Below are 27,854 nucleotides of genomic sequence, written 5' to 3' on the forward strand. Positions count from 1 at the left end.
TTCTACATGATTCTTTTTTTGTTTAAAAATCAGCCACTTTTCCTATGCTTTTATACCAACCTGAGGCATTTCCTGCGTAAGAAGACGCTGTGACAAGCTGCTTGGAAAGATGGAGGTGCTCCTAGTGGGTTTTAACACAGCTGCTCCAAGGAGTGGGTGCCAGGCCCCTAAAAGGAGAGGAAACCTTCAGGCTTCAGGATAAATCATACAGACCATATCTCCGTTTTCTTCCCTTTCAATTCGACTCTCTTGCTTTGAGAAGATGTTTGACTGAACATTTTTTGAATCTGATAATATAAAGTGCAGTCTAAGGGGATGGGTGCGATCGGAAGGTAGAGTCGCTAAACTGGTAAAAGCATATTAGGTTATGAAAATGTGAAGTTAGAGGTAGAACTGAATTCTTTATGACTAGAATTCTCCACTCAGGCCTTTGGCGTGAGGAGATGATAGTTTGTAGATGACCTTCAGGTATCCACGAATCCCCTGAGGCTTAATGCAAAATTTTGTGTGTATGGGTGTTCATGTGCCTTGATCATGGGCTTCATTAAATCCTCAGAGTCTGTGACCCCCATAAAGAGGATGAGCTCCTGCTTCAGATTCTACTTCTGAAGGGATGGATTGAGTTTGGGAGTAGTTTTGAGGGTCTAAGCTTGTGCCGGGCTAAACGGCAGCCGCTCACACGGGTAGCGGTCGAGCAGTGAAAATGTGACTAGTCTGCGTTAAAATGTGCTATACGAGGCAAATACACACCAAATTTTAGACTTAGCGCAGAAACAATGTAAAATACTTCATGATAGCTGTTTTCAGTATGTTGGATTAAATAACATAGGTTACTAGAATGAATATCACCTGTTCCTTTTACTTCTTTAACATGGCCGCGGGAAGATTTTAAATCACACTTGTGGCTTGTATTACATATCTATTGGACGGTGTTGCTCTAAGCCTTACAACTCTGTATCATTGCCTCTTTTTTTCTGATCTCATCAGTAGCATTCAAAATCGTTGGTATTCAGTGCACAGTGAACTGCCACCGGGGTCCCATTCCAGTTCCTAAGAGCCAAAAATGTGTGTCTGCCCTGCCTGGGTTACAATCAGCAACCTTTGTCCTGGAGAGTGCCAGAGGAGACTGTGACTGACAGTGTACATGACCCTCTGGAACCACTTCCACACAGAGAGATTTGAAGCACCCATTCTGTCCCTGAATTAAAACCGCCTTTGCGAATAATTGGCTCTTTAAACCGTGCTCTCTCCTTCCAAACCCAGCCTGAACTCTTAACCTTTTACAGGAATGTTTCAGCAGGCACTGGCTTCCTATTCCCTGGACTAGAAGTAGACCAGGCAGCTGCAGTGTGTAGAACCAGACGGAACATCTTTTATATTTACTCTGTCAAAGTGATTTAATTCTGTACCGACTCCTTGGTCTTCCAGAAGCTCTCAATGAATTCCACCTTTGTTCTTTCAGGCAGTACTATGCTTACCTCACTGACACACAGTGCAAACGCGTAGGAACACAGTGCTGGGTGTTTGGGTGAGTAATAATCTCTTACTGTGGACGTTTCAACACCACTTGAGCCTTTCAATTTCCTTGGTTGGTTCTTGACCCTACATTAAGTGCCTCTCAGTGCAATTTTCCTATGAAGGCTTGCTGTTGTTTTTATATGCCTTTTCATTTTTTTAACATTCTCTTTTCTGATTTAAGTTTAGAATATTGTAGTTGATTGGCAAATTATAGAAAAGATGATATACAAACTGCTTTTTAAGAAAAATAGGAAACCAAATGGTATTTTCTGCATAGAACGTGGGAGGCTTTATTTTATGAAGTAAATAGATGATGGATTGTTCAAATTCCCTCTAAATTCAGTGACAAGTTTGGGACATCATTTTGTGATAGGCTTACTGATGCTTTATGTTACTTTCACATCAGAAAGGCCCCTTAAAACAGCTGCTTGCTACCTACCAAGGCATAATTTTATTGTTCCAAAGAGAGCTAACACAAAGTCACATGGTCACAATTTATTGTCTTGTTACAGATACCAATGTTATCATAATATATTATTATTTAAATGTTTTGAAAGACCATAAGAGACTCTTAATTATAGGGAACAAACAGGGTTTCTGGAGGGGAGGTGGGCGGAGGGATGGGGTAAGTGAGTAATGGGCATTAAGAAGGGCACTATTTTAATGAGCGCTGGGTATTATATGCAACTGATGAATCACTAAATTCTGTGCCTGAAACTAATACTACACTATATGTTAATTAACTAGAATTTAAATAAAGTCTTGAAAGAAAAAAAATGATTTGAAAGAGACCATAGGCTATGTAGTTTAACCCCGCAGTGTTAAATGCGAGACCATCTTCAGTATCTCAGGTAAGTGGTTCTTTTGCTTAGATATCACCCACAGTTTACCATTCCCCGTAGCAACTGAGGTTCCAGAGATGGCCAGCACATCTGCGTGTGAGGTTCAATCCCTGAGGCAGCTTAGATTCAAGACCTAATCTAGGTTCTAAATTGAGTGTGATGGCATAAAGAAAATTTGATGAGTACCCATAGTGGGGAAGAAATTACTGCTTTCAACAGATTTTTAAGCAGAGTTAACTTTCTTTTTCCCAGTTAAAATGGCAATACATATGTATAGATAAAAAAAAGTGGCAAAAGAGGGGTACCTGGGTGGTTCAGTCATTAAGTGTCTGCCTTCGGCTCAGGTCATGATCCCAGGGTCCTGGGATCGAGCCCCGCATCGGGCTCCCTGCTCCGCGGGAAGCCTGCTTCTCCCTCTCCCACTCCCCCTGCTTGTGTTCCCTCTCTAGCTATATTTCTATCAAATAAATAAATAAAATCTTTAAAAAAAAAAAAGTGGCAAAGGAAGAAACTAAAGATGATCCAAAGAAGTCACCCAGTCAGAGATAATTGTGGTTAACATTTCTATGTTATTCCTTCTAAACATTTCTGTGCGTGTGCGTGTGTGTGTGTGTGTGTGTGTGTGTGTGTGTGTGTGTGTGTCCAGCTCTCATTTCAGAGTCTGAGGGGTTACTCAAGTTCGCTGTAGGCAGGCTTTTCCCCCCCTCCCAGAACACAAAGGGTCATTGTCCTTATTTCTCATACATTCTGTGCTATCAACTGATTTTCATACCCAGAGTAGCTTACCACGTGATAACATGGATTAGCTTTCCACTGTTTAGTGATCTGACAGGAGAGAGAACTTACTTACATAGACTGAGCCGAGGCCGTGTGAGGGCACATTTATTGAGTCATGCAGAGGAGGGAGGTGGGCTCTCCTTCTTCCTTTCCCACCCAAAGAGGACAAGAAGCATTAGTTTTGCATCTCCTTGTCTACAGAGCATTTGAGTCCTCCCCCACCGCTTACGGGAACCTTCTGTCCACATGCAGTTTTCTCTTCATATTCTGAAGTCCTTGCCAGAGTCTTCACTCCACTGCGAGTAGACGTATTTTCCACACAACCATCTCTGTTTACCTGTTGAGGGAAAGGAGATAGTGATCAGAGAGAGAGGTGGTGCTACAGCAAAGTTGGTTTCTCATCAGGCAGCCAAAAAATACAGTCCCCGGTGGTGGGAGAAATGGCAAAATCAACAGGGCCCAAGCGGCAGAAAATGCTAACAGAAAAGTCGCAACTTGTTGAAAGTGACCAAATAAAGCAAAATGCAAAGGAGTGCTCATTGGGCTTATTTAGTCTGCTTCTTCAGAATGGAGAGCTCCCAGCAGGGTGGTATCAGGACTCCGGAATCTTGAGAACTAGTGGGTCATGCTGAAAATAACAAAGGCCTCTCCGTGAATCACACACAGCCATCGCCTGGGCGTCTGGACACTGGCAAGAGCCACCTCCCGTCAGCCGGCGAAGAAGAAACAACAGGGCCTGAGCCTTGTCTCCTCTCTCTGCAGCTTTGCCCCTCGGAAAATCACCTCCCCTCTTCTGCCCCATCCCTCCCCCTGTCTCCCTGCCGCCTTCATCTTGTGTTATTTCCATCTCCTATCAAAACAGCAAATGTTGGGCTGCCTGGGTGGCTCCATCCTTTAAGCATCCCACTCTTGATTTCAGCTCAGATCATGATCTCAGGATTGTGAGATCGAACCCTGCATCCGGCTCTCGGCGGTGAGCATGGACCCAGCTTGAGGATTCTCTCTCTCTCTTCCCTCTGCCCTCCCCTAGCTCACACACACACACACACACTCTCTCTCTCACAAAAACAGAACTGCAAATGTTTAAATGTCTCATTTCTTTTAATAACTAGGAGCTGCTTTGTAGCTTCCTTTTCACTAATTTTAGGTAATTTCAGGCTTTAGCACGGTGTGGAGATGTGGGGGAACAGAGTAGAGCGCCCCTTGTAGTGACAGTGGAATTTTGCTTTGGGGGAGGTGGGCGGGGCGGGGGGGGGGAGGCAAACAGGACCACCTGAGGTGTCTTTCTCACCATTCCACAATTTTTTCTCCTGAAGAGGACACTCTTTTCTTCTGTAAATGTTATACCCAGAAAAAGTTTGTGTTAGTGACTCTCTGATGTAACTAAATACAGACTTACAATGTGGTCTCCCACAGTTGCGCCATAGACCTGAGCTTTTAAGCCTTTTGTACTCAAACACGCTGTGCCCAGCAGAGAGATAGGACTCCATCCAGCTCAGGAATGGGAACCCCACCAAGGAGAAAGCAGTAGTGTGAAAGAGCTGGCCCCTCCTCTCTTTAGAAAGTCCCATCACGCTATTTCCAGCTGTGTGGGGGCGTTAGGGCCAGACCGATATGAACAGATGCCCCAGGGGTGCACTTTATACCATCTTTATCTTCTCTTTCTCCCCATGCATCCCTCATTATAATTGAGTTTCCAAACAAGAGAGAAGTAGCCTGATGTATAAAGAAAGAATGTTTGATCATGTGGCCCTGAAGGAAGGTATCCAAAAGCTTTAGCTGTTGTAGGAGTGAGCCGTCACTTTTCCTTCCCGAGAAAGTTCCTGGCTGGGACCTTGGGGGTGTTGGGTAAGAGTCTGCTGAGCACCGGGGGCTCCAGGACCGCATCCACCTCACTGTCAGAACTGCCCTTAGCTCCATGTCATCCTAACCCTACAGGTGCCCCTTTGACAATCAGCTGCTATCTCCGGTGCTCTGCTGAACTGTCTGGCCAAGGCCAGTCCCGAATCAGCAAGTCCTTCCTCCATCCACAGCTCTCCTGTCTTCTCCCCAGCATCTGCCATCTTGAAACTGTTCCTTCTGCAGTAGCTAGCCTGGTTTTCCTCCTACTTTTCTGTTCCTTCTCAGTTTCCTCTGCTGGCTGCCCATTCCACGTCTTACTCCACTCCACAATTTCTTATAATTGTGCTTGTTCTTCCAGCCTTTTTTGGGTTCCCCCCCCCCACCTCTCCCGGAAGGACAGACAGCAGCTGTGAGGCACAGGGTCCTTCCAGGAGGAGGGTGTGTGTGAAGGGAACAGACCTCTGTGTGGAGGTCTCATCCCATTTTGATCTCTCCCAGCATGACCCAGTCCCCAGTCTCTTGCTGCTGACCTTTGTTCACAGCCCCCTGCGTCCCTCACCTCCCCCCCCCGCCCCTTTCTGCCCATCTCTGGGTCATGCCCTCTGTGCTCACACTCCTAGGGTACCTTCATAGCCGGTTGCCCTTTCCCACTGTCTCTCCCTTCATCCCATCTTCGATCCCGCCACTGCCTGCTTCCTTCCTCAAAAACACCTCCACTGACAGCCCAAAACCTCGGGCAGTAGGTACGAAAATTTTTTTAGCAGCTGAATCCTGTTCCCCAAATGATGTCTTTCCCCACATCCTAATAGCAAAAACAGTTGAGTAGAACTATCCTGGGTATACCACCCAGGACCCTTTGCCCCTCTTCCCACCCTTCCCACCCTGCCCTTGGGGTTCTTGGGAAGTCAGCAAGTTCATGGAACGCAGTTGGACCTTTTATTTCTATATGGTAAAGCCTAGCTCAGCATCACTTCTAAAAAGCTGTCTTTGCTCACCCTAACCAGAACCGGAGCCCAGTTCCTGGGGACCTGTGTGGTTGTGTGGTTGTATGGTAGGTATGCCCCGTGTGTACATGTCTCCTTTACACTGCGGGAGGGTCCCACCGTGAGCCATCCCGGCAGTGGGTTCTCGTGCAGTCAGGGGGCAGTATGTTCGGTACATGCCAGGTGCACCCAGGCTGTGGCATCCTCCTAAAGTGGGTTTTGTTGGCCAACTGAAAACATCCTCTGCTTCTCCGGGTTGCCTCGTATGCCCAGTGCTTTTGTGTCTCAAGTTTCTGTAATGTACCTGCCTACGTGCTTGTCCCACCCACTGAGGAGCTCCTTACCCTGGACTCTACGTTAATGTCATCTTTATTTGTACCATGTCTGGAAGGAGCAGGCTCCCCAGGGAAGGGGAGCCGAGAAGGTCCGAGTCAGCAGACCAGCCTCGTCCCCAGGCAGGAGCACCTCAGGCAGCCCAGATGTTTGGCTGCCTTCTAACCTTGCTGATTAAAGATAAGGATGGGCAGAGGCATCAAACAGAGTAACAGCCACGACTGAATTCCATCAAATCAGGATCTGGCCACTGAGTTCAGTCTGGTAAAGATCAGAGAGATGTAAATTTGCGCCCCACCCCACCCCCTTGGTGAGGAGGTTGTGCAGTTGCCGCTGACAGGCTCAGTAACACGGGCTCCCTGTGTGCCCAAGCCTTTGGACTCAGCCCTAAATGAGCAGCCACTTGGGTCTTGTACAAAGTAACGTCAGCCTTCCGTAAGGACTTTGTCAGGATTCCCTCAGGGGGCCAGGGATAATGGGTGGGGGGCAATGACTGGTGGGAAAAGGTCCATGTGATTGTTGGGTTTAATGCATCCCAGTTCCCACTGCTTCTCACACCTCCGTAACAACTCCCCTGGTCCTCTCCCCACATTAGAAACCTCCCTGCTCCTATCCCCAGAATGACCCTATTAAAATGGAAATTGAGTCATGTTTGCTTTGCCCTTTGTTTGAAACCATTCCTCAGACTAAAAGCCCCACCCTCACGTGGCCCTCAAGACCCATGTTGCTGTGTGCCTCATCTCTTCCGCTTTCCCCTCACTTCCTGCCACGGAACTTTGCTCAGTGGTCACGTGCTCACTGAGAAGGCCACACGCAGGTACCACAGCTTAGCTAAGATCCCTCAGCACGAGGGAGCAAATCCTAACCCTGAAGTTCCTGACTGAAACGCTCTGTTGTCTTTAACTTCCCCCCATTATGAAGTCAATTAGGTGGGTTCTGACCAGCATTTTCTTAAAACGAAATAGAATACAAAAATATCAAAGTAAAGGAACAAATTATTTTGTGGAACTTTTGTTTCAGTTTTGTGTGTGTGTGTGACACAAAGAAAAATGTGTTTCTTGGCTGTGGGTCTCAGGTCATAGAAGTTTGAGAATCACAGCCCTAGTTCCTGTGGTTTTGAAAGGTGACTGGATCGAGTAGAATACCCAAAACTCTCACAGTAAACTGGGTGTTTCGTCTGGCTGAAGGGCAGATGAGCATCCTGACTTCCTGGGCTGAGCACTTGCTCTTGTAATTCTTCAGGAAGCCCAAGCCAAAGGTTAAGTATTCTTTCGGAGTCCCCCCTCCCCCCCCCGGGCCCCTGCCTGTGCTGTGCTGCCATCTAGCGTCAGCTCACAGTCCTGACGAGCATTCTGGTGACACTCAGCCCAGCACTGTATCCCAGAGAAAATGATGCTTTGTTGGGGGTGATGTGGGGTGGAGGTGGTCTTTAGAGGTTCAGGCCAACCACTCCTAAACATTGTTTGGTCGGGACAAAGGGAAAAGAACCCCAAACTCTCTAATGATGCGTTAAGGAGATTTTCTGCTTCGGTTCAGATTTGAGGTGTTCCGTTGTTTAGAGCCATCCATACATTTGATGATGTCAGTGACCTTTGTGTCTGCCCTTGGGTAGGGGGACCAAGGACCTCCTGAGCCCCTTCTTGCCTTTTGAGAGAGTATCTGTGCAACTACACCAATCCCTAATTGACCAGATTCCATCTCGAGTTAGGAACACCTAACGTGGAGTTGTGTGAAATCAGCATTCTTGGGCAGTCTTTGGGATCACACAGCCAGCGCTATCATCCTCACTTCCTCTGTTCTTACCTTCAACCTCTGAACTTTAGTAAAGATCTCATCTTTATATTCATATGTGAAGATGCAGAACCTTGCTCTTTTAACTAAAGAGTCAAACAAAATTGTTTTCTTTAACATTTTTATGTTTGGAGGATAAAGGATTATTTATATGGTCAGCAAGAACGGGGAATATTAAATCTGGAAAGGCTTCGAAGTCTGGGAGGGAATGTGATTGCTGCCTTCAAGTCACTGAAAGACTACTCGGAAGGCTCGAACTCGCCCTGTATGACTGGAGGACAGGGTCCATGGGCAAAAGGAGGCAGATACCAGCCTGAGACAAGGAAAACTTGCCAACAGCTGAAGAGATCGAGTGGCAGAATAAGTGGGTTCCAACAGGGGCAGTGACAGTTCACCCCAATGGTGATAGGCTGAGTTGGAGCCTTCCGGCTCTTAAAGTATTTGGTCTGGGAGAAAGGAAGATGTGAAAAATATTTTATTATATCTGGGGAGGTATGGAGAGACAAATAGGCAGAACACGGGGTTTTTAGGGCAGGATCCTATAATGGTAGATGCACATCACTATACATTAGTCCAAACCCCCAGAATGTACAACACCAGGAGTGAACGCCAATGTGAACTGTGGTCTTCGGGTGGTGATGATATGTCCCCGTAGCCTCATCAGTTGTAACAAATGGACCCTTCTGGGGGAGGGGTCGTGACACGCAGGGAGGTATATGGCAGATCTCTCTACTTTGCCCTCAGTTTTGTTGTGACCTGAAGCTGCTCTAAAAAAATTAAGTCTTAAGAAAAAACAATAAAATAAACTTTGTATTAAATCTAATATATATGTTATTTCTGAAGAAATTGCTGTGGAATAGAACATGTATCATTTTGTGGGGAGCCTGCTACCAGTGTACAATGATGGAATAATGCATATTTCTGGTAATGCATTTGCTCAGCCCTGCACTGTATATATGCATATGTATAATGCATATGATAAGAAGAATTAATATTTAATCTCTCGTTCCGTCTGACTAGGGTCATTGGTTTCCTGGAAGCTATCGTGTGCATAAAATTTGGACAAGATCTCTTCTCTAAGACCCAAATACTCTATGTTGTGCTTTGGCTTCTTTGTGTGGTAAGTCATTACTTTTTTACCCAAAAGTGTTAGCAACACTCCCCATGGTGTCTCTTTAAAAAAACAAAACAACAATAACGACAACCCTTGTGCATCAAGTTCTTTCAGAAATTTGCAGACAGGACCTTCTACTTCTAATAACCCAAAACCGGCCACTGGTCTAAAGGTCAAGATTAAACACATGAGACCACCCAGCATCCAAAACAGGTCACCTGGGCAGGTGCTGGTCAGATGCCTTCTGCAGGTGCACCATACGTGCATTTATTTCACTTATGGGAATTCAGCTCCATGACGGGACAAGGACAGTTAGAGTGCCCCATAGCGTATGTGTGGCTTCTCAAGGGTCTGTGTACAAGATGACAGACTGTGGTTTGTAGGCCACGTAAGATGTTCTTGTAGGTGTTCAGACCATGCAGTTTCTGCCCCACAGACTGACTTTGTTGGGCCACGCCCTGTGGGATGATCTTCCTCTCTGAAGGGAAGAGCCCTTGGGGACCTCTAGCTCCACTGTCCTGGGACTTTTTCCTCTTCTTTAAAATGAAGTAAGATCTTCCCCCATCCTCTGTCTCGTTTCTTAAATTGCACATATGAATGAAATCATATGATAATTGTGTTTCTCTGATAGGGGAAGGGAGGGAAAAAGAAAAGACAAAATCAGAGGGAGACAAACCATAAGAAATTATGAACTGTAGGGAACAGGGTTGCTAGAGGGGACGGGGGTGGGGGGATGGGGTAACTGGGTGATGGGCGTTAAGGAGGGCACGTGATGTGATGAGCACTGGGTGTTCTGTGCAACTGATGAATCTCTAAACTTGACTTCTGAGACTAATAATATACTCTGTGTTAATTAATAGAATTTAAATTAAACAAAAAGAAAGTAAAGTAGGATCTTAACCTACCGTTCTGTGTCTACTCTTCTTAAATTGTTTTATTATTTTGGAGAAAAGTCTTATTTTACATTTAAGCTTAAGATTCTTCACTTTTCACTTACTTGGTCCAGAAAGTGAACTCAGGCTTTCGTTATAATCATAGAAAATTTCAAATGTATGTGGAAGTAGACGACCCCTCAGGTACCCGTCCATCATCCAGTTTCAACAGTGGCCACCTCATGGATTTCTTGTTTCCTTGTATTCCCCACCCACCATCCCCATGCTGAATTATTTTGAAACAGATCCACCTTTAATAGTTCAGGATGCATCCCTAAAAGAAGGTCAGAATACTTTTTTGTTTAATGCAACCACCATACCATTATCACATCTGAAAAAGAATAATTTCATAATGCTATCAAATACTTATCAATGTTCAGACTTCTACTGTTTTTTAAAATTTGGTATTTTTAGTAGTTTATTTGAATCAACATCCACTTGTTAGACTTGGTCAACAGGCCTTTTAAGTCTCTTGATACATAGTTTTTCCTGTCTCTGTCTCTCTTACAGTTTGTCGAAGGACCTAGCTTTGTTGTCCTGTACATTTTCCCACAGTCTGGATTTTACTGATTTTCTAGTGTACTCTGATTTAACAGATGTTTTTATCCTCTGTTTTTGTTTTTTTTTTTCTGCAAATTAGTAGCTGAATCTAGAGGCTTAATCAGATTCAGGTCTTTTTTTTTTGGCAAGACTAAACTTTGTATTTTTAAGGTGTTTTTTATTGCCTTTCATTTCACAGCATCTATTTTTAGGGTCACTTGTTAGAAATCTGAACTGTGCCAGAGCACCTTCAGCCTGTTCTGTCCTGTTTTATCTTGAACAGTGAAAGGGAATAACGATCTCCTTTGTACCTGTACACCAGAATGAATGTTCAAATGTATTTTTTCCATCCCAGTGAGACTAGATGTAAGGATCGGTTAGGGGAGCGCTTCGGAGGAGCCTGGAGATTTTAACCGTGTGCTTCTCACATGTCTCCCTGGCACATGCATCAGTGCGTGAATTGTAGCAGGACCAACTGCAGAGGGCGGGCAGAGGCGGGTGCTGCCCTCACCTGGTGCCAGAGCCCTGGAGACCACCGAGAGCTTGAGGCAGGAGGCAGGGCTCCTGGGACAGAGGCAGCATCCCTTCCCACAACACCCGCATACAGCCCCACCCTGGAGAATCAGTGGCCAGCAAGGTCTTTCCAAGGCCATGGCCAAGAAGCCCTCTCCGGTCATCTGCCCTGCAGGGGCTCCTCCAGCCTCTCTAAGTTTTGGAGACTTTTCTGTTTTACTTATTTGACACTTAGTGTACGCTCCCTTGCGTTGGTGACTTTTGGTTTGCCTTGGTGCCTGTGTGATTGTCACTTCATCGAGGACGTGAACCGCTTCGGTCTCTCCTTCACCCAGCGTGGTCCCTGCAGGTCTGTCATTTGTTCACAGGACGTTTACTGAGTGTTCATCAAAGCAGCCTCTGATGCTGGAGCTGCACAGATAGCAGACGGTGATGATAAGATTATATTAATGCTCACTGTGAGCCAGACGCTGGTCTAAGCACTTCTCATGAATGGCATGTTTGAGGATTACTTGGAGGGGAGGTACTTTATATGCCATCTTTTATAGATGAAATAAAGGCCCAGAGAGGTTCACCAACTGGCTCAAGGTCACACAGATAGTACGTGGCAGAGCTAGGGCCCACATCCAGACAGCCCAGCAAGAGAGTTCCTGTTCTCCCTACAAGGGTCTCCCCTTCCGAGGATCTCCAGGTCCGGATGGGAATGACCCATGCAAACTCATCATGTTCCTATGTGACAGACAGTATAAAGGATGTGTACCTAGAGCTGAGGGAGCACTAGAGAGCATCACACGAGCTGGGGAGCTGCTGAAGTCTCCCTGGACCTACCGTGTGAGCAGGGTTTTGAAGGGTTGCAGTGGCTGCTCTCCCATCCGTCAGGTGCCCCAGCTAAAAACCTCGGGCTGCTTCCTCTCCTCTGTCCCTCTCGAAACCAGCGGGTCACCAGGTTCAGTCCATCCAGCTCTGTCCCCACCCCCCCATCCGCGCTGTCCTTGCAGCTATCTGAACCTGCACTTCCTCGCCATTCTGCTCCTTGGCGCCATTCTCTATGCTGCCGCCACGCCATCTTCTAGGACTCAGATCCGAATCCCTTTCCCCGCTCAGAACCGTAGCCTAACGTCGGGGGCTGGGGAAGGCCCAATAATACAACATTTTTCAGTTCAGAATAGTTTAAAAGATAGGGTGAAAGAAGGCCGTGGAGAGCAGCATAGCATCTCTATTACTGAGTTTTCACATTTTTCAATATCAGCTTTAGATGCACGGCAACAAGGGGCTTCGGGAAGAGTGAGGCCCAGAATGAGACACACTCTCTGGCCTCAGGAAGCAGGCCTCCTCCCGCTGTGTGGGTGGCCCAGCACCCAAGGAAGGACAGGAAATGTCCAGCCTCCTTATTTCAGATTCCCCCATCCGTGAATAGAGAGAACTCTACTGCGAAAGGAGTGAGGGGTAGAGAGAAGCAGGAATATTATACCAGCAAAGCCTCCTCCGTGTAGAAAGAAGTATCAAGAAGGAAGAATCCCCGCCACAAAACCTACCGGCTGAATGTGAACTCTGACGTGTGTGTTTAGGACCGTCTTTGCCTGGAGCGCTCGTCATACCCACCCTCTTGGACTTGAATCTCGGGCTACCCCAGACTGCTCTTAGTCACCTCAACGAATCATCCTTCCAGACTTCTCTTGTCTTCACTTAGGGTGCTTTCTTTGCCCCCATCTGAATGCTTTTCCCTGCTTTTTCTACCTAGTGACTCATGCCAAGACCAAACTAAATTCCTGCCCTCCATGAAATGCGCCCCAGCCAGGCGGGCTGGTTACGTCCCCTTGGGGGACCGGTCGCACCTGGTACATATTTCTTTGAGTTCTAACCTCAGTGTCACGTCATTCTGAGTTGTTTACATTCTCCCGTCAGCGTTGTGCCTCTTGCTTACGAAGACTGAAGTTTTTGTTGTCCCCTTGTCCGCACTGACCCTAATACAGTCTCTGATGCATAGGACTCACTTGGCAAATGCACGGAGAATAAAGGAGTGGGTTCAAGAGATAGGGGCCAGGAGCGACATCCAGGCAGGCTGAGAGACTGGCACATGCAAAGACATGCAGCGGTGCCCGTGCCCAGCGTCTCAGGAAGACAGCGCCCTGTTCGGGGAGTGGGAGGAGGAGAGTAAGGTGTGGGGGAGGGGACAAGGGACATCTGCTTCGGAAGGACTCTTGTGTGTCTGTAGTTGGAGATCCAAGGACTGTCTGTCGTTCAGTGGGAAGACACTGGTTCACAGAGAGAGGATGCATGGTGTGGGAGAGTCTGGGGGGAGGAGAGGTGCTTTCTGAGGGTGTTGAGGGTCCCAGGCAAGAAATGACAGAGGCTGACCCAAGGCAGCGGCATGGGAGGACGCAGAGACAGGGCTGCATTTTTTTTCTTTTTAAAGGTTTATTTATTTACTTATTTGAGAGGGCGGGGGGAGAGCGCACACAAGTGGGGTGAGGGGCAGAGGGAGAAGCAGACTCCCCACTGCTGCGGGGCTCCATGGGGGGACTCCAGGACCATGACCTGAGCCAAAGGCAATCACTTAACGGCTGAGCCCCCCAGGCGCCCCAGAGGGCTGTATCTGAGAGCCCTTGGAGAGATCAGCTCCACAGGACGCCACGTGGCCCCTTGTGATAGCATGAGGGGAACTCCAGGGCTTCTAGTGTGTGCCCCTGGGTGGCTGTTGGCGGCAGTAACAGACTGGGGGATATCAGAGAAGCTCGCTGAGTGAAAGGAGATGAATTTGATTAAGGCGTCGCGGGGAGATGAATTTGATTAGGGTGTTGGGGTTTGAGGGACCCTTAGAACTTGGAGGCAAAGGTGTCCTGTATCATTGGAAATTCCAGTCTGTCCAGTAACACTGGGAAGACTTGGTCAGCAGTGGAGGTGAACGAGTTGAGGGCCACTGGCGCGCAGGGCATGGTTGGAGCCTTGGGATTGGGTTAGGGGAACCGAGCCGGGGCAGGAAAAACTGGCTGAGGATGGGCTTCTCGGGAGCATACGCATTTAAGAGCCCCGGGCCTGAGAAACAGCCCCGGGAAATCAGGCCTTTGAAGACCAAGCCGAATCCCCTGATGAGTGTTATCAGTGATGAGTGCCATGGAGGGGGACCTGGCCTGAAAAGAGGCCATCGGTGGCTGGGATGATTGGGGGTCCCCACTGCCCATATTCAGGACCGTTATTAAACATCAAGATTGATCTCAAACTCAGGAGGGTGAGGTGCACCTTATTCAATAAGAGAGAGAAGTGTGGCCAGAGAAACAGCCCCTAATTATTCCCCTTGCTTGGTAAGAGAACAGATCCGGACCTTGAGATGAATGCAGAAGCAGAGATGCCGTATGCTGGTTAGTAAGCTTCTCCTCAGCAGTTGTCTCATCAGTTATGTAAATTTGCCTGCTCCGTACTCTAACTGGAAGTCAAGCCAGGCCTACGGCCTTATTGCCACCACACCCCCCTGGCTGTGTGCTGCCTTGGCCCTCCTCCCACGTGTTTTTCTTTCTCTTTTTTTTCCTTTCCCTTTCTTTAAACAAAATCTGTACAATTGCTTTTTTAAATCCAGGCCTTGACATTTTAAGTGGATATGCGCCTAGATTTTCACAGGTGTGATTGCAAACCTGTAAATTACAAGCTTTTGTGTCCTCGGGACAAGTGTGAAATGGGCCTCTAAGTACCCCGGGGGGAAGTGGTAAATTGGCCACCACGGCAGGCTCTTTGTGTGGCGATTGTGATGATAAGCACCTGTTGCTCACCACCTGCCAGTGTTTGCCTGCCTGCAAATTGCAGAGCCCATTCTGCGGGAGCAAGCCCCGGCTGCCCCCACCTGCCCTCTCGGGGACAGGGCTGGGGAAGGCAGAGCTCCACACTCCTGCCCTCCAGTGGGCGGAATTCGCAATGACAGCCAGCCCGGAGTTCACCACCCCTTAGTCTAGTGGAGTGACAGCTATCTGGCCAGCCTTCTGGTCTGGGGAGGTAGAACCTGCCCCCCACTCCCCACCCCCTACCCCCAAACCTAAGACAGCCTATTTTGCTCTTTGTAAAGGAGGGAACACCTACATGAGCTTGACACCCTGCAAATCTAGGCTTCCCCACTCTTTCCATCCCATGAAAATGGTACATTTAATGGTGGTGTAGATTAGAAATTTTGAGCAAGTCCTAGAATATGTTAAAGGTTAGAAGTTATTTTCTTTTTGTCATCTTAATATATTCATTCATTGTCTAATTTTTTGATGGGGGAGGATATGAGCTTCCTTTTCTTTAAATCCCTCATCTGCAGATATACGCCCACTTGCATATGGCTTTAAAATAAAATGAACCAGTGAGTCTTAACATTTCATGTTGTCTCCACCACGCCAGTATTCCCACTTCATTGACATAGAAGGAGGCCCTCCAGAGTACTCGGACTCCTGTCTTTTTTGCACTTAAGGTGACACTGTGCACCCAGCCGACACTCCGTAAACATGGCTGACTGACAGGAACTGGGCCAGAGTTGGACTGCACGCTGGGGTGATGAGAATTCAGAGCCCCCCCCCCCCCCCCCCCCCCCGCCTCCACCCGCCTTCCCTGCAGGCTCGGCTCCACCCTCAAGTGTTCCCCTGATGCTTTTCTTTCTCCGGTGTCAGTCAGTTCCCGAGGCGAGGCATCCTGAAGACAGAACGGGGATGGACAAGGGTAGTTTTGTTTTGGTGATTCACTTACAGTCGGGAAGGTCAGGCTTGGCTGCAGGGCCTGGCGGGGACTCCTCTGTCCTCACTCTCCCTCTCTCCTTCATTGCTCCACCAAGGCAACCAGAAACTTCTCCCTGATTTTTAGTGCTTTGGCACATTTGAAGACTTTGGATTTCCATAGATGCTATTATTTGCTTAAATTAGAGTATAATTTAGGGTGCGGTGCAAGGTGGGTGGGGAGTTGTCGGGGAAGTAGAGGTCATCCCTGCCTCTGGGTACCCACAGACCACTCCCTTCTCATTTCACTCTGGGGCTTGCTTCCAAAGCGGTTTTGTTTTCTCTGTTTTCCTGTGGACTCAAAGAGGAAAAACAAAAGCAACCAGAACCGGGGTTGGGGTGGGGCCGCTGAGACAAAAAAGGAGTTGAGAAAGTGGTGCAGAGACATGGGCAGCTGTGTCCCGCGGTGCCCGCCACCCACTCAGACACCATGGGCGTCGGTCCTCGATGCCCTCCAGCGACACTGTGATCCCAGACTGAATGAAACTCCCTTCTCATTTAGAACTCCTCTTCTCCACAGAAGCTTACCAGCTGAGTCCTTTTAACTTCCCAGTGCTGGCGGCAGAGGATGGGCCATGAGAACCAGACATAAAGTATATAAAAACCTGCAAAGCCGTGCAGAGAATGCATCCCACCTTATCCGCCATCGAAAAATGATCTTGCATTCTGATTATCGGCATCATAAGTAGTCACTAGGTTCTCATCATGACTCGTGTCTGAAGCTTTGGGGGATGCCCCCCCCCCACACACACACTCGTCTCCTGGGGTTCATCTCTGACACTGTGTAACCGGTGTCCTAGGAGAGATGGCAAAGCCACATCGAGCCGTCTTGTATGCATTACTGTTGAAACCCTGAAATCCTGGGAAATGGGATTTTTTTGGTGCAACATTGTGTATGAAATGTGCTTGTTTTTCTCTTCCAGGCTTTCACCACCTTCCTGTGTCTCTATGGCATGGTTTGGTATGCAGAGCACTATGGTCACCGAGAAAAGGTATGGAAGGGTCCCACTTTAAAATGATCACGTTCTGCTTGGAGCGTTGGTGGGGGGGTTCATCTGAGACTATGGCGTGGCCAGCACTGTGAGCACACACCTTCAGTCTTGGCCACTACGGAAACAACCAGTTCAGGATTCATCCCCTATCAGTGGCTGCCCATGCTTGTGAGTGCCCTGCTCAATAGGTCACTATTTCTGTCCTCCTTTTGTAAGGGGTTTAAAACCCAGTTATGTGTCTGTTTAAAAATAAAATCGCACAGAGAGCCCTGGACTGGTTTTTGAAAGGCTGGGTTTTCTTCCCAGCTCTTGGACGTTGTGCGGGCCTCTTTGTGACCCAGCCTGGGGCTCCCCCTCATAAAACGCCTGCCCTGCCCACCTCGTAGAAGACACAGGGGTTACAGTTAGGAAATAGACGTGAGCAGGCTGAACACACCATGCTACATTGGTAGTCTACCACAAAGTGTAATATCTTCTTAAGTAAAATACAGCTTTCATCCTTGATTCATATCTTAAGTCTGAGGAACTGACCCCAGTACTTCTAGAAGATTGATGCTGTAGCCCCTGGGAGACAGTTGTGGTTTTATAGCTGAGGAACAGGAGTGTGAGGAGGTTCTGCCACTTGCTGGTGACCCAGGGGTGGAGCAGCCTCACTTGCTGGCCTTGCCCCACCCCGGAGAGTACTTGAAGCTCCATCACTAAGTTTCCCTCTCTCCCTAGACGTACTCAGAGTGTGAAGATGGCACCTACAGTCCAGACATCTCCTGGTCTCATGGGAAAGGCTCAAAAGGTATCTCTCACTCATTGTTTAAAAACTTTATTGCGTTCTCTTCCTCCTGAGGCCCCATAAGGAGATTTGGAATCAGTATTTATCCTCTGAATGTTGATAAATGTATGCCCTGAAGGTTCTCAGACCTTCTTGTCATATGTCCTCCATTACCTTTTCGTGAAACCTGCCAAATACTGGCAGGATCTGCTCAAGAAACTTGCCTCATAAGAGGAGGCGCCGTGTGGTTCTGCCTCTCCTAAGACGGGAAAATGTCATGAGGCCTGCACCTGTCTCAGGCATCCTGATGGTAACGTTCTTCCTCCTGGCTTTGGTCATGAGTGAGAAGGATTAGGAAGAATTACGTACCAGGAGGAGAGGTCTCTCAGAAGAGGTGGATTAATTTAATTTCATTTATTCAAGAGGCAGTCCAGTATAAGGTTTCAGTAGTGGAGCCAGGAATTTCCCATTGGCCTCTGCAGGGAGCCTCTTGGAAAGATTTGGGGCCACCTGGCTATTTTAAAGAATTAGGCTTATGGAATGACACCAAGGAGGCTCCACTGGACAGTAATCTCTTGTCAGTTCTTATGAGCCAATCAGAAGCCTTGGCTGAAGGGAGAGAATTATGAACGCTGGAGATGGTGAATTTGAGCTCACAGAATTGCTCCAAGAAGCCGTGGGCCCACGGAGAGGAAAGCACTACCATTTGCACTGCTTTCCTGAGTTTTTGGGGGTCAAGCTTTCCAGAGTCCTTTCCAGGGAAGAGGCAAGCACGCTCTCTGCTGAGTGGCTGGGCACCTGAATCAAGGGGTCGATGGGCACCCTGTTTTGGAATGCTGATACTAGCGGGCTGAGGGGCTCCCTAGGGCTTCCTCATTCAGAACCAGCTCCTCACAGATCGATTCTTGGCACTTCTAAGCCCCTCTCCAGTGAAAAGACTGCAGGAAGTAGGCAGTGGTAGAGGTATGTTGAAAGGAAAGGTAGACAGAATCGTTAAAAAAAAAAAAAAAGAAGAAAGAAAGAAAAAAAGAACTTCAGAGTGATCGAAGAATCCCTTGGACTAAGCCAAATGGCCTTTGCAATGGAGACCAAAACTCTGGGAACTTATGTTTTTAGTGGCTGTCTTGGGTGGAGGGCCTGGATCTGAGCCCTGGAGCAGAGAACTGTCTGGCTTGACTGCTGGGCTGGAGGGTGGCCTTGTGCTCAGCCTCAGGGCAGAGGCAGCCTGATGCCAGGCAGTTTTGCTTCTCTCGCAAGCCTTCCTTACACCCCACTACGTGGAAGGCCCACCCGCAGCCTGCTCCCCTCCACTTTCACCCTCCACCTGGCTGACAGCTGCTGGCAGCTCAGCATCCGGCTGATGTGGAAGTTTTTCTCCGAGGTCCCAAACAAATAATAAGTGTGTCCCTGCAGACCGTGAGCATCTCGAACGAAGGTGTGTGGCATCTTCAGTGGGAGGCTCCAGAGCTGTCATGAGCAGCAGGGGCCTGGTTTTTAAAGGTATTCTCTGGATCGGATGATAGAGGGCATAATATCTTTCATTTTGTAAAGCCAGGAATCCTTTCAGTTTGGGGATGTAGAAACTCTAGTGTGTAAACGGGTCAAGGCATGGAAATCTAGGTGAGGCCTCCTTTGCTTGTGAGAGTAGACTCGACACCCCTGTGGTTTCATTGTTCTTCCTTGTGCTTTGATGTCATTTGTCCTCTCCGTTCTGGAGCCCATCACCATGAGAACAGTCCACCTTACACAGCAAGAATGTAAAAATTCTTCGGGAAGCTCCCCCACCCCCACCCCCTTCTCCTTGCATACGCAGGCATAAGCTGTATTTCTGGGCCTTGCCTTTGTGTATTCATGAGGCCACTAGATGGAGTGCAAGTATCAGCAGAAGAGCCTGCACTTTGGGCAGGTCTGAGCAGGGAGAACTGCAAATCTGAGAAGTGAGCCCTCAATTCCCCGCAAGCCAGGGTGACGGCGTATTCTCCTTCCTTTGGCCAGGTTCTGAGGACAGCCCACCCAAGCATCCAGGCAACAACGAAAGCCACTCTTCCAGAAGAAGGAATCGACATTCCAAGTCAAAAGTCACCAACGGAGTGGGGAAGAAATGAGAAGAACCTGGCTCATCGCAGATGTCCCAGAGAGTGCCTAGAACTGAGAGGGGAAACAGAATGGTGTGGCTCTCCCTGTGAGGAGGGCAAACATGCAGTGCCATCGGGATGAGGAGAGGGGGCTCGGGGGTCATTCTTTGAGAGCGTGAGTCTTGTTTCCCACAGACCCGGCCACCCCAGGCATCCTTTGCCAATTCAAGGTCTCTTCCAACTTCAGCACTTGGCGTGCGGTCACGGGTAGGCGTGCGGAGCGTTGGCGGGCGGGGGGCGGCGGCTCCCTCCCTGCTGCCCCGGGCAGCGCCGCGCTTGCACCTACTGTGGTCCGCTGCGGTCGCGAGTCACTGAGACGGGGCGTTCGCAGCACGTTTGGACTGGTGACCGGACTTTATTTTTATGAATCTGCCTCTCCCATTCGACCGATGGGTCTGAGTTCAGGTCCCTATTCTGTCTTTTATTTTATCGTTGTTGGTACGGTTTTAAGTTAGAAGCCACTGCTGAAACTGAGTTGGGGAGGGCACCTCTCTCTCCCGGAGATAAAACGCGGGAGAGTGTTTGTTGCTCTCTTGCAAACGCGTCCCCTCTCCAGGACCTTATACCGTGTGCGGTGGGTGGAAAACCGGCTTGAGGAAAGGTTCGCTACCCACAGAGGCTCCCGGGCTTCAGGTCAGAACCTGGTCCATCCGTTCCCAGTGTCGTCTGTCCCGACGTATCCACAGTGCACACACAGTGCCCGCCGGGCTTCTCTCCTAGCCAGGTGCCTTCTCCATGGTGTTGGTTTTCCTCCGTGCTGTGTGGCTCATTGTCTTTTAGTCCCATGTGAGGTGCTGGTGAGTATTACCTTTCATCCGTGCCATGCTCTAGCACATTTACTTACCCCGATAGTTCACCACCTCTGATGGATTCCTGTTTTAAATAAAATAATTCACGTTAAAGTCCATCAAAGAGGAGTCTCTGTGAAATGCTCGTTTCTTCGCATCGTATTGGTATTTTTCACCGTTTGTAAGCAGTCACTGGATTCTTCAAGTGACTTGAGGGTGATGTGAATGCGTACGTGCTCTATACAGTGAGCAGAGGGGGAAGTGAGGTATTTTAGAGGGCTTACAGACGCACGTTCTGTTTCCTCCGATCCCCGGGTGAGCCAGAGGAAATGAACAAGATCGTCATCGTGTGTTCATGTGGTTACATCCACCGGGCTGGGTTTTTTCCTCTAACAGGCGGCCGATGCTCAGCTGATTGGCCTAGAGATCTAATTTTGCCTAAAGAAATCCTCTTCTTCCTTCATTTCACAGAGCAGAGTTTTCAATGTCTTTTCCCCCTTCAAGGAAATCTTTCACCCTACAAGTGTCATGTTTTTCTTTTTCTGCAAAGGAATTCCAGGGTGAAGGGGTTAAATGAATCATGCAGAGCTGGGGTCACATCCTGTGCCCTTGCTCACTTGGGTGAGAGCATCAGGCAGCGTTGCTGCAGTAGCCGGGCGCATTGCCGGTGGAGGGGCACCTGTGTCCGTTCTCCTGGAACGGTGACTGGGGGGGTCGGCTCTGAGGCTCCCCCCCCGGGCTCCGCGTTCACATGTGGTCCACACGGCAACCCCGTCCTTCCCAGAAAGGGCTGAGACAGCAGAGGTGCTTGTTGCATAAACCCACCTACATTTTGATAGCCCATGAAAGAGGTGTTTTTAAAACATTAGATACAACATGAACTTTCTTTGCAAGTATTTCCCCACGCATTCTGCTTTTCTGAGCACTGAGTGCCAGAGTGTATCACAGTATCCTATACATGGTCTACCTCGACTCTCCTTCCTGTGCACCTGGCCCACATTGCGGAGTATTTCCAAGTTCATTATCTGGGAGAGCTGGGCCGGGCACTTGAACGCTCCTAACTCTTAGCTCAGTCAGACTGGTGCAGCACGTTCCTTTCTCCAAGGCCAGCGTAGAGGGAGGCACCTGTTAGCACGAGGCAGCTGACTGTCCTGTGGGATATCTGAAAAGCAAAGCACACATGGCACCGTTTTTCTTCCGTGGCTTTGTCTGAAATCCCAGCAAAGTCCTCAAATAGTGTCTGTGCCTGCTCTTTGAGTTTAAGCTTCCCCCCCCCCCCCCCCCCCCCGCTTTTTCAGTAAAAGCTCTTGACACAGTGGTTACAAAACCAGTGCTTTCCATGACTGGCTGGAACCTCAGCTGCCGTTCCTCCTAGAAACCATACTGCCAGCTTTGGCCTACTTTTCTACTTGTTTCTATGGAAATGGACCTCTCACTGATGGCAGTAGATCAGAGACATCATTTAATATCAGAAACGATGCGTTTGCAAATCATCTCACATTTGCCATTTGCAAACCGCCCTTTTAAAAGACACCATTGTTTTGGACATAATGCGCAAAGAGTGTTTCGCATCTTTTTCTCCATCAGTAGCACTGTACTGCATGTTAGATACCTTTCCCTTTTTGTCATTGTTGGTCTTTCCGTGGCCTTTCCCTGCTTTCCTTGTGTCTCCTTTCACTGTTTGTAAAAGACTTGGCCAAACTGCTCCCACGGCAATGCTAGGACATTTCATTGACCTGGTAAGCATTTCGATGATAAAAGACATCCCATAAATGCGAGCCTTATTTCCACTAGAACGTCTTCTGTAGTGAGCTCATGAGTAAAGTACTCACCCAGGAGAAATAAAATAAAATTCTTTACCAAACATATCAGGGGTTGCCCTAGTGGTCTCCCCTCTGAAGCTGCCTCTCTGAGTCATAGCTCCTTTTGTCCAGGATCTCCCTTTGGAAGTGGACACGGGATTGTTTTGTTTGTTTCTAAGAGTGCACTTGGTCAGGCCCTTACAGGGGGGAGGCTAAATGCAGGGTGGAATAAAACCACCCCATTCACTATTGAGAACCAGACTGAAGTGAGCATGTTAAACACCGGGGATTTGACTTGTGTGCTCTTTGAATTATGCTCAGCATCTCCTGCAGAATCCCTGGGCCCACCACGGAGTTCGCCAGCTGGGCTTCATTTATAGCGTTCTTGCTGTCAGAGAACCAGGAATCCCACAGGCAGCTATTGTTATCCTTAGTATATTTCTCACTTATGTGATTGAAATCAAGATGTAAGGAGAGCCGAGACTTCTGTCTATCAGTGAGTGTTTCATCATAAATGCATGTCTTTCCTTCATAAGTGTGTGTGCATTTGCAAGGGTTGTATTTGAGATTTGGTGCTTTGCAAGGGTCGGCATTGGTCATGGCTAAGACCAATGGGCTGCAGAGTCTCGTTACTGGCCCATAATAATTCAGTTTTTACAATATTTCCTTGATCACATTTTGTTCTAAACCTGATGCTAAGACTATCACAGGTGTGAAGGTCACAAAAAATTTTAATTAGAACTTTGGTATTTTTGGTGCAATAAATATGGCTTTTTTACTTTCTTCTGTGAATTCAGAGGAATCATTTATGAATGTCAGTCAAAAGGAGAGAAGCAGTTGCATGTGAGTTGTTTGGTTTTGTGTTTTTTGTTTTGTTTTGTTTTTTGGTTTGTTGGAATGCCGAGTTGTAAAAATCTTCCTTGTTTCCTCTCTTTACTAAAGACTGCCTTTAATCCATTTCAGAAGTTCATCTGTGACTTTGTCTATCCTGACATTCCCTTTCTTGCAGGTTTGTTGGGTAGATTTTGAAGCTGCCTGTTCTATAAGAAAATACTTGTTGTTAAAGTCTCCCCCTGTTAAGGATCTGTAACAGGTCCAAGTAGCTCCAGGGCCTCCCATAACTAAGCTTAGTTTTGATTATACATCATGATGCTGTGGTTGGAAATCAGTCTCTGTGTAGAGCACACCTAGCTGGCTAAGGGGGTGGGTGACAGGCAAGCTTCCTGCCTACAGTGTTGGCAAAAGGGACTCCTAAGTCCCCAGCATTCTTGTCCTCTTAGAGCAAGGAGAAGAGCATTGGCAAATCCATCCCCTGCTCATACACCCAGCAAGGACAGGAACACCATTCAAGAAAATAGAATTTGCTCAAGAGTTTTGCTTTCACAGCTGATGCAGCCGACCGCCAGCCTCCTTAGCCGTTCTGGGCTCACACATGAACCTCTGTGCCCCGGGTATTAATTATTTTTTCTGTTATTGGAAGGCTCTGAAAACATGTTCAGAGGGCCTGCAAGTTGTGGGCACCAATAATGTCCCCCAGTGTCTGGAAGGTTTTCTTAGATCTGCCTGGCCTCCTATCCTACCCTCACCCCCACCCCCAGTGCAGTCTCCCCCAGGCCTCAGACGCTGGTGTTTCTACTTAGGCCGTGTCCCCGTTCTGGATGCTCAGGAAAGACGACTTGAGGTTTTACAAACCACCAGAAATAAGGTTTGTTTGCCTTTAAGAGAAAAGTAGAAAAATCTAGGACTCAAGAACCAAAATACTGTATTTTCATGTCTGAAGGATACATAGAATAGCCTTAATTACAGTGTCAAATCGCAGGCAGGGTTTATGTAATAATCCATACTGGAAAATCTGGACCATAAACCTTAACTATTCCCGCTCACCTGACAAAGGGCTGCTTTGGCTCATTCTCATCATTCTGACTGCATACGTCATGGACTGATCAGGTATTTTATGGTTGCAACCCAGGAAAGGCTTAAGAAAGATCTCCAGCTTTCAAAATGTTTAGAATCCTCTACCTTATTTTGGAGCAGACAAAATCCAGACCAGGAGCAAGGGGATGCGTTTAATGGGGCCCCTGCTAACATACCTCCCAGACAGGCTTTCAGAGGACTGGGAACCTTAAAAAGACCTCTGGGTGGAGTCCCCCTCGCCCCCCTGAATCTTCCTAGGGCAGGAGAAGCACTCAGCTGGCCTTGCTCCTGAGCCAGGCACCACGTATTTTCAATTCCAGGGGAAAAGAGCATCCCTGAAACCGCCCCTCGCCTGCCCCGTGGGTCCAGGTGCATGTATGTATGTGTATTATCTTTGAATCCAGTGAGTTTGGTGGTGTTATCCCCATTTTCTGGGGTCATGAGGCTTAGGGAGGGTAAGTATTTGCCCCAAGAGCACACAGCCATTAGAGGCTGTCGGATCAGCGCAGAGCTTAATGCTCTTTCTTCACTCCAGGCTCCTTGAATCGATTCTTGTGCACAGGTCTCATGCCCCATTGCCAGACCAGAGCCTCCACGGACCTGCCGTCACCTTGCTTCCAGCCGGCATCCGTGGCAGACACATGGACAGTGAGAAGCCTGCTCAAATGGGGGAGCCCGGGCCCTTGTCTGCCCTCACCCTGGAAGGCGACAGTGTGACCCCTCTCTCAGGTGCTCGCTGTGTTAGGGATGGCCGAACCTCCAAGCCTCTCTCCACGTGTTGACTCCCTGTGTGATTTTGGCTGGTTGCATGCTGGATGGAAGGAATACCGGTGTCATATGAGGAGATGGACTCTGGCCTCATCAGCCCTTTGTGTGGCCTCAAATGAGTCAAGCTGTCATTCCTTGAAGCAGATCCCATCTCTGTTTGGGTTCTTTTCCTGATGTTTTGACGCATTCTGCAAGCTGTCGGAAGGCAGCTCCTCAGCCTGCAGCAGCTCCCTCCACCCTCAGGAATCGGATTTATGATCTGGTGAGGCCATAAACCTCTGCTCTTCACTTCTGAAAAACAGCGAAGTATGGGAAAGAATGTAAATTATAAATACTGAATTCCTATGGTCAGCAATAACGGAATGTCCTGGGTTTGGTTTTGTTTTGTTTTAATATGGTATGCATATGGCTTTGATATCTAAGGGTCTGCCCCCCCGCCCCACCATCACCACCATATTTCTAGGGAGAACAGAGAGCCGTGAAGTATCCCGTGGAGATACGAATGAGAGAGCAGTTTTCTGGTGACTCACCGGCCAAATACTTTGGAAGCCACTCTTCACAGACAGGATAGTAGGTGACTGTCCCATACCCACACTCTTCCTGCCGACCTAGTGCCACGCCACCCCACACCAAACCCTGATGTTCTCACTTAGCAAGCCCGGGTGTGTCACCCCAGTTGTAACTCTCTAGGAGGAGGTTTTCCTGAAAGACTTTTGAAATTCACCACCTGTCCCTCTTATCAGTCAAGGTTCTGCACCCTCTCTGGGAACAGACTTGCTGCTGCCACTAGCAGTAAGGACGGGCGCAGAGTCATCCTGAAGACCAAAGGGTGGCGTGGGTTTGAATTTTCATTCCGGTGGTGGGTCAGCTCCAGCTTCAATTTCACAAGCTGGACAGAAGCAGCTCCCCACTCTGCTGAGGCGGAAAGGAACCACTCGGTCACCGTATGAATTCTTCTTGCCCATCTCAGACCACAGACCACAATGCCTGGGATTGCTGTGCTGGCGTTCAGCACTTTTCCCCTTAAACCCGACTTCGACCCAGCTCACAAGGATGGGTGAAAGCTGAAAAAAAACACCCAGAGTCTCAGAGTTCCCAAGCCACTGTTATCATAGCCCAAGTCTGCCAGAGCATCTATTAAAGTCGATAGGATTGTGTGTTTCCGTGTGTGGTCAGCAAGGATGCTGACAGCAGAGCAGTGCATGTGAGAATACGGCACTTAAAGTCACAATCATGTCCCCCCACGGAAACACATGCTCTCACAGGCACCTACTCACCCCCACACTCACCCTTCACGACGTCTTCCTGTCCTTTCCTTTGGACCACATTGGATTCACAGAATGCCAGGCTCAGCTCGAGGGTGGGACCAGCCAGATCACACACACAGCACGGATGAGAGGGCTAAGGTTCCCAAAAACGCCCACGTGGAAGTGTACATTTTGCCCCCCCGGATCACCTCCACTGCGGGTCTCAATATTGTGTCCCTGCCGGAAGTTTCTGTTTATGGACATCTAAGTAATTTCAACAGAAACTGAAGATAAGCCCAGCAGTGGTGGCCAAAGAAAATGTCTAGGTCAGTGGGGTGGTTAATTTTACATGTCACCCCTGACTGGGCTGAGGGAGGCCCAGACAGCTAGTAAAACGTTATTTCTGGGTGTGTCACCACAGACAGGGTATCTGTGGGAGAGATTAGCATTTGAATCAGTGGCTGAGTAAAGCAGATGGCCCTCACTAACGTGGGTGGGCATCCTCCAGCCCACTGATGGCCTGAATAGAACAAAAAGGTGAAGGAAGGGCGAATTTGCTCTCCCTGCTTGAGCTGAGACATCGATCTTCTTGGACATTATTGCTCCTGGTTCTTGGGCTTTTCAAACTCAGACCATGACTCCCCCACCCCCCCACACATGCACAGTTCTCAGACCGTTAGACTGGATTACACCATTCACCAGCTTTCATGGTTCTCTAGCTTGCAGACCATGGGTTTTGGGACTTCTCGGCCTCCGTGTAAGCCAATTCCTGGCAAGTCTCATATAGACAGATAAAGATAGAGGTATCCTATTGCTTCTGTTCTCTGGAGAACCTTGACTAATACAGCCAGCCTTGTATTTGGACTGAGGTTTGTAAGTTGAACTTCAAAAAGGAAATGAGAAAATCAAAGTGGAGCCCGGTTCACCAGCTAGGCACCTTCTTCCTTCAGGGTGAGCCCTCCTTTGGGGCCTCAGTATCCATCACTGCCGGGGACCAGCTAACCCATCCGGGAGATTCCCCTAAGCACGGGAAGAGTTAAGCTTTACCCCCGTCCTCGTGGCCTTTGGCCTCTCAGCAGCTCGTCACATGCCCGGGACAGCTTGCCCCCAGCACATGCTGCAAGTGGGTGCCAGGTTATGAAGGCAGACGACAATGTTCTGCTGCCACAGATTTCCTGTTTCCCAGGGTTCTGGTTCTTTCCCGGTGAGGCTGGCTGGATGTGCTTCATCTCATCTGACAGTTTACAGAGAAGTTCCTGCTCCCATGTAAGCCGCTTCCTTCCTGACGAGACCTGCAGCCCCTCTGGTTCTCAGATGGTGACAGCAGTGTTCTTGGGGGTTTCTTCCGGAGCCACAGGGGCTGGGCCGCCAGGGGCTGTGTCTGCTGGGCATCGAGGGAAGATGTTCTTTTCATATCTTGCAAGGCCTGGTTACTGCTTTAGTGAGAAAAGAGCCCCCAAAAGAAAGGCCCTTCCATTGGTGGTTCTCCCCAAAGTGAAATGATTCTCTTTCATCCTGCTG

The 27,854-nt window shown here is 48.4% G+C and overlaps 1 protein-coding gene across 1 annotated transcript in view; it reads left to right on the forward strand.

Moving 5' to 3' along the window:
• Positions 1–20,726, forward strand: part of PTDSS1 (phosphatidylserine synthase 1) — a 62,893-nt gene extending 42,167 nt beyond the window's left edge. Inside the window, 5 exon segments of the mRNA XM_035727145.1 lie at positions 1,463–1,528; positions 9,107–9,206; positions 16,845–16,913; positions 17,634–17,703; positions 19,675–20,726. Coding sequence (XP_035583038.1) covers positions 1,463–1,528; positions 9,107–9,206; positions 16,845–16,913; positions 17,634–17,703; positions 19,675–19,784 — 415 coding nt within the window. The 3' untranslated portion in view covers positions 19,785–20,726.
• Positions 20,727–27,854: the final 7,128 nt, after the last annotated feature.

Source organism: Zalophus californianus, chromosome 4 (assembly GCF_009762305.2).
Source record: "Zalophus californianus isolate mZalCal1 chromosome 4, mZalCal1.pri.v2, whole genome shotgun sequence".
In the NCBI taxonomy this organism is placed as follows: Eukaryota; Metazoa; Chordata; class Mammalia; order Carnivora; family Otariidae; genus Zalophus; species Zalophus californianus.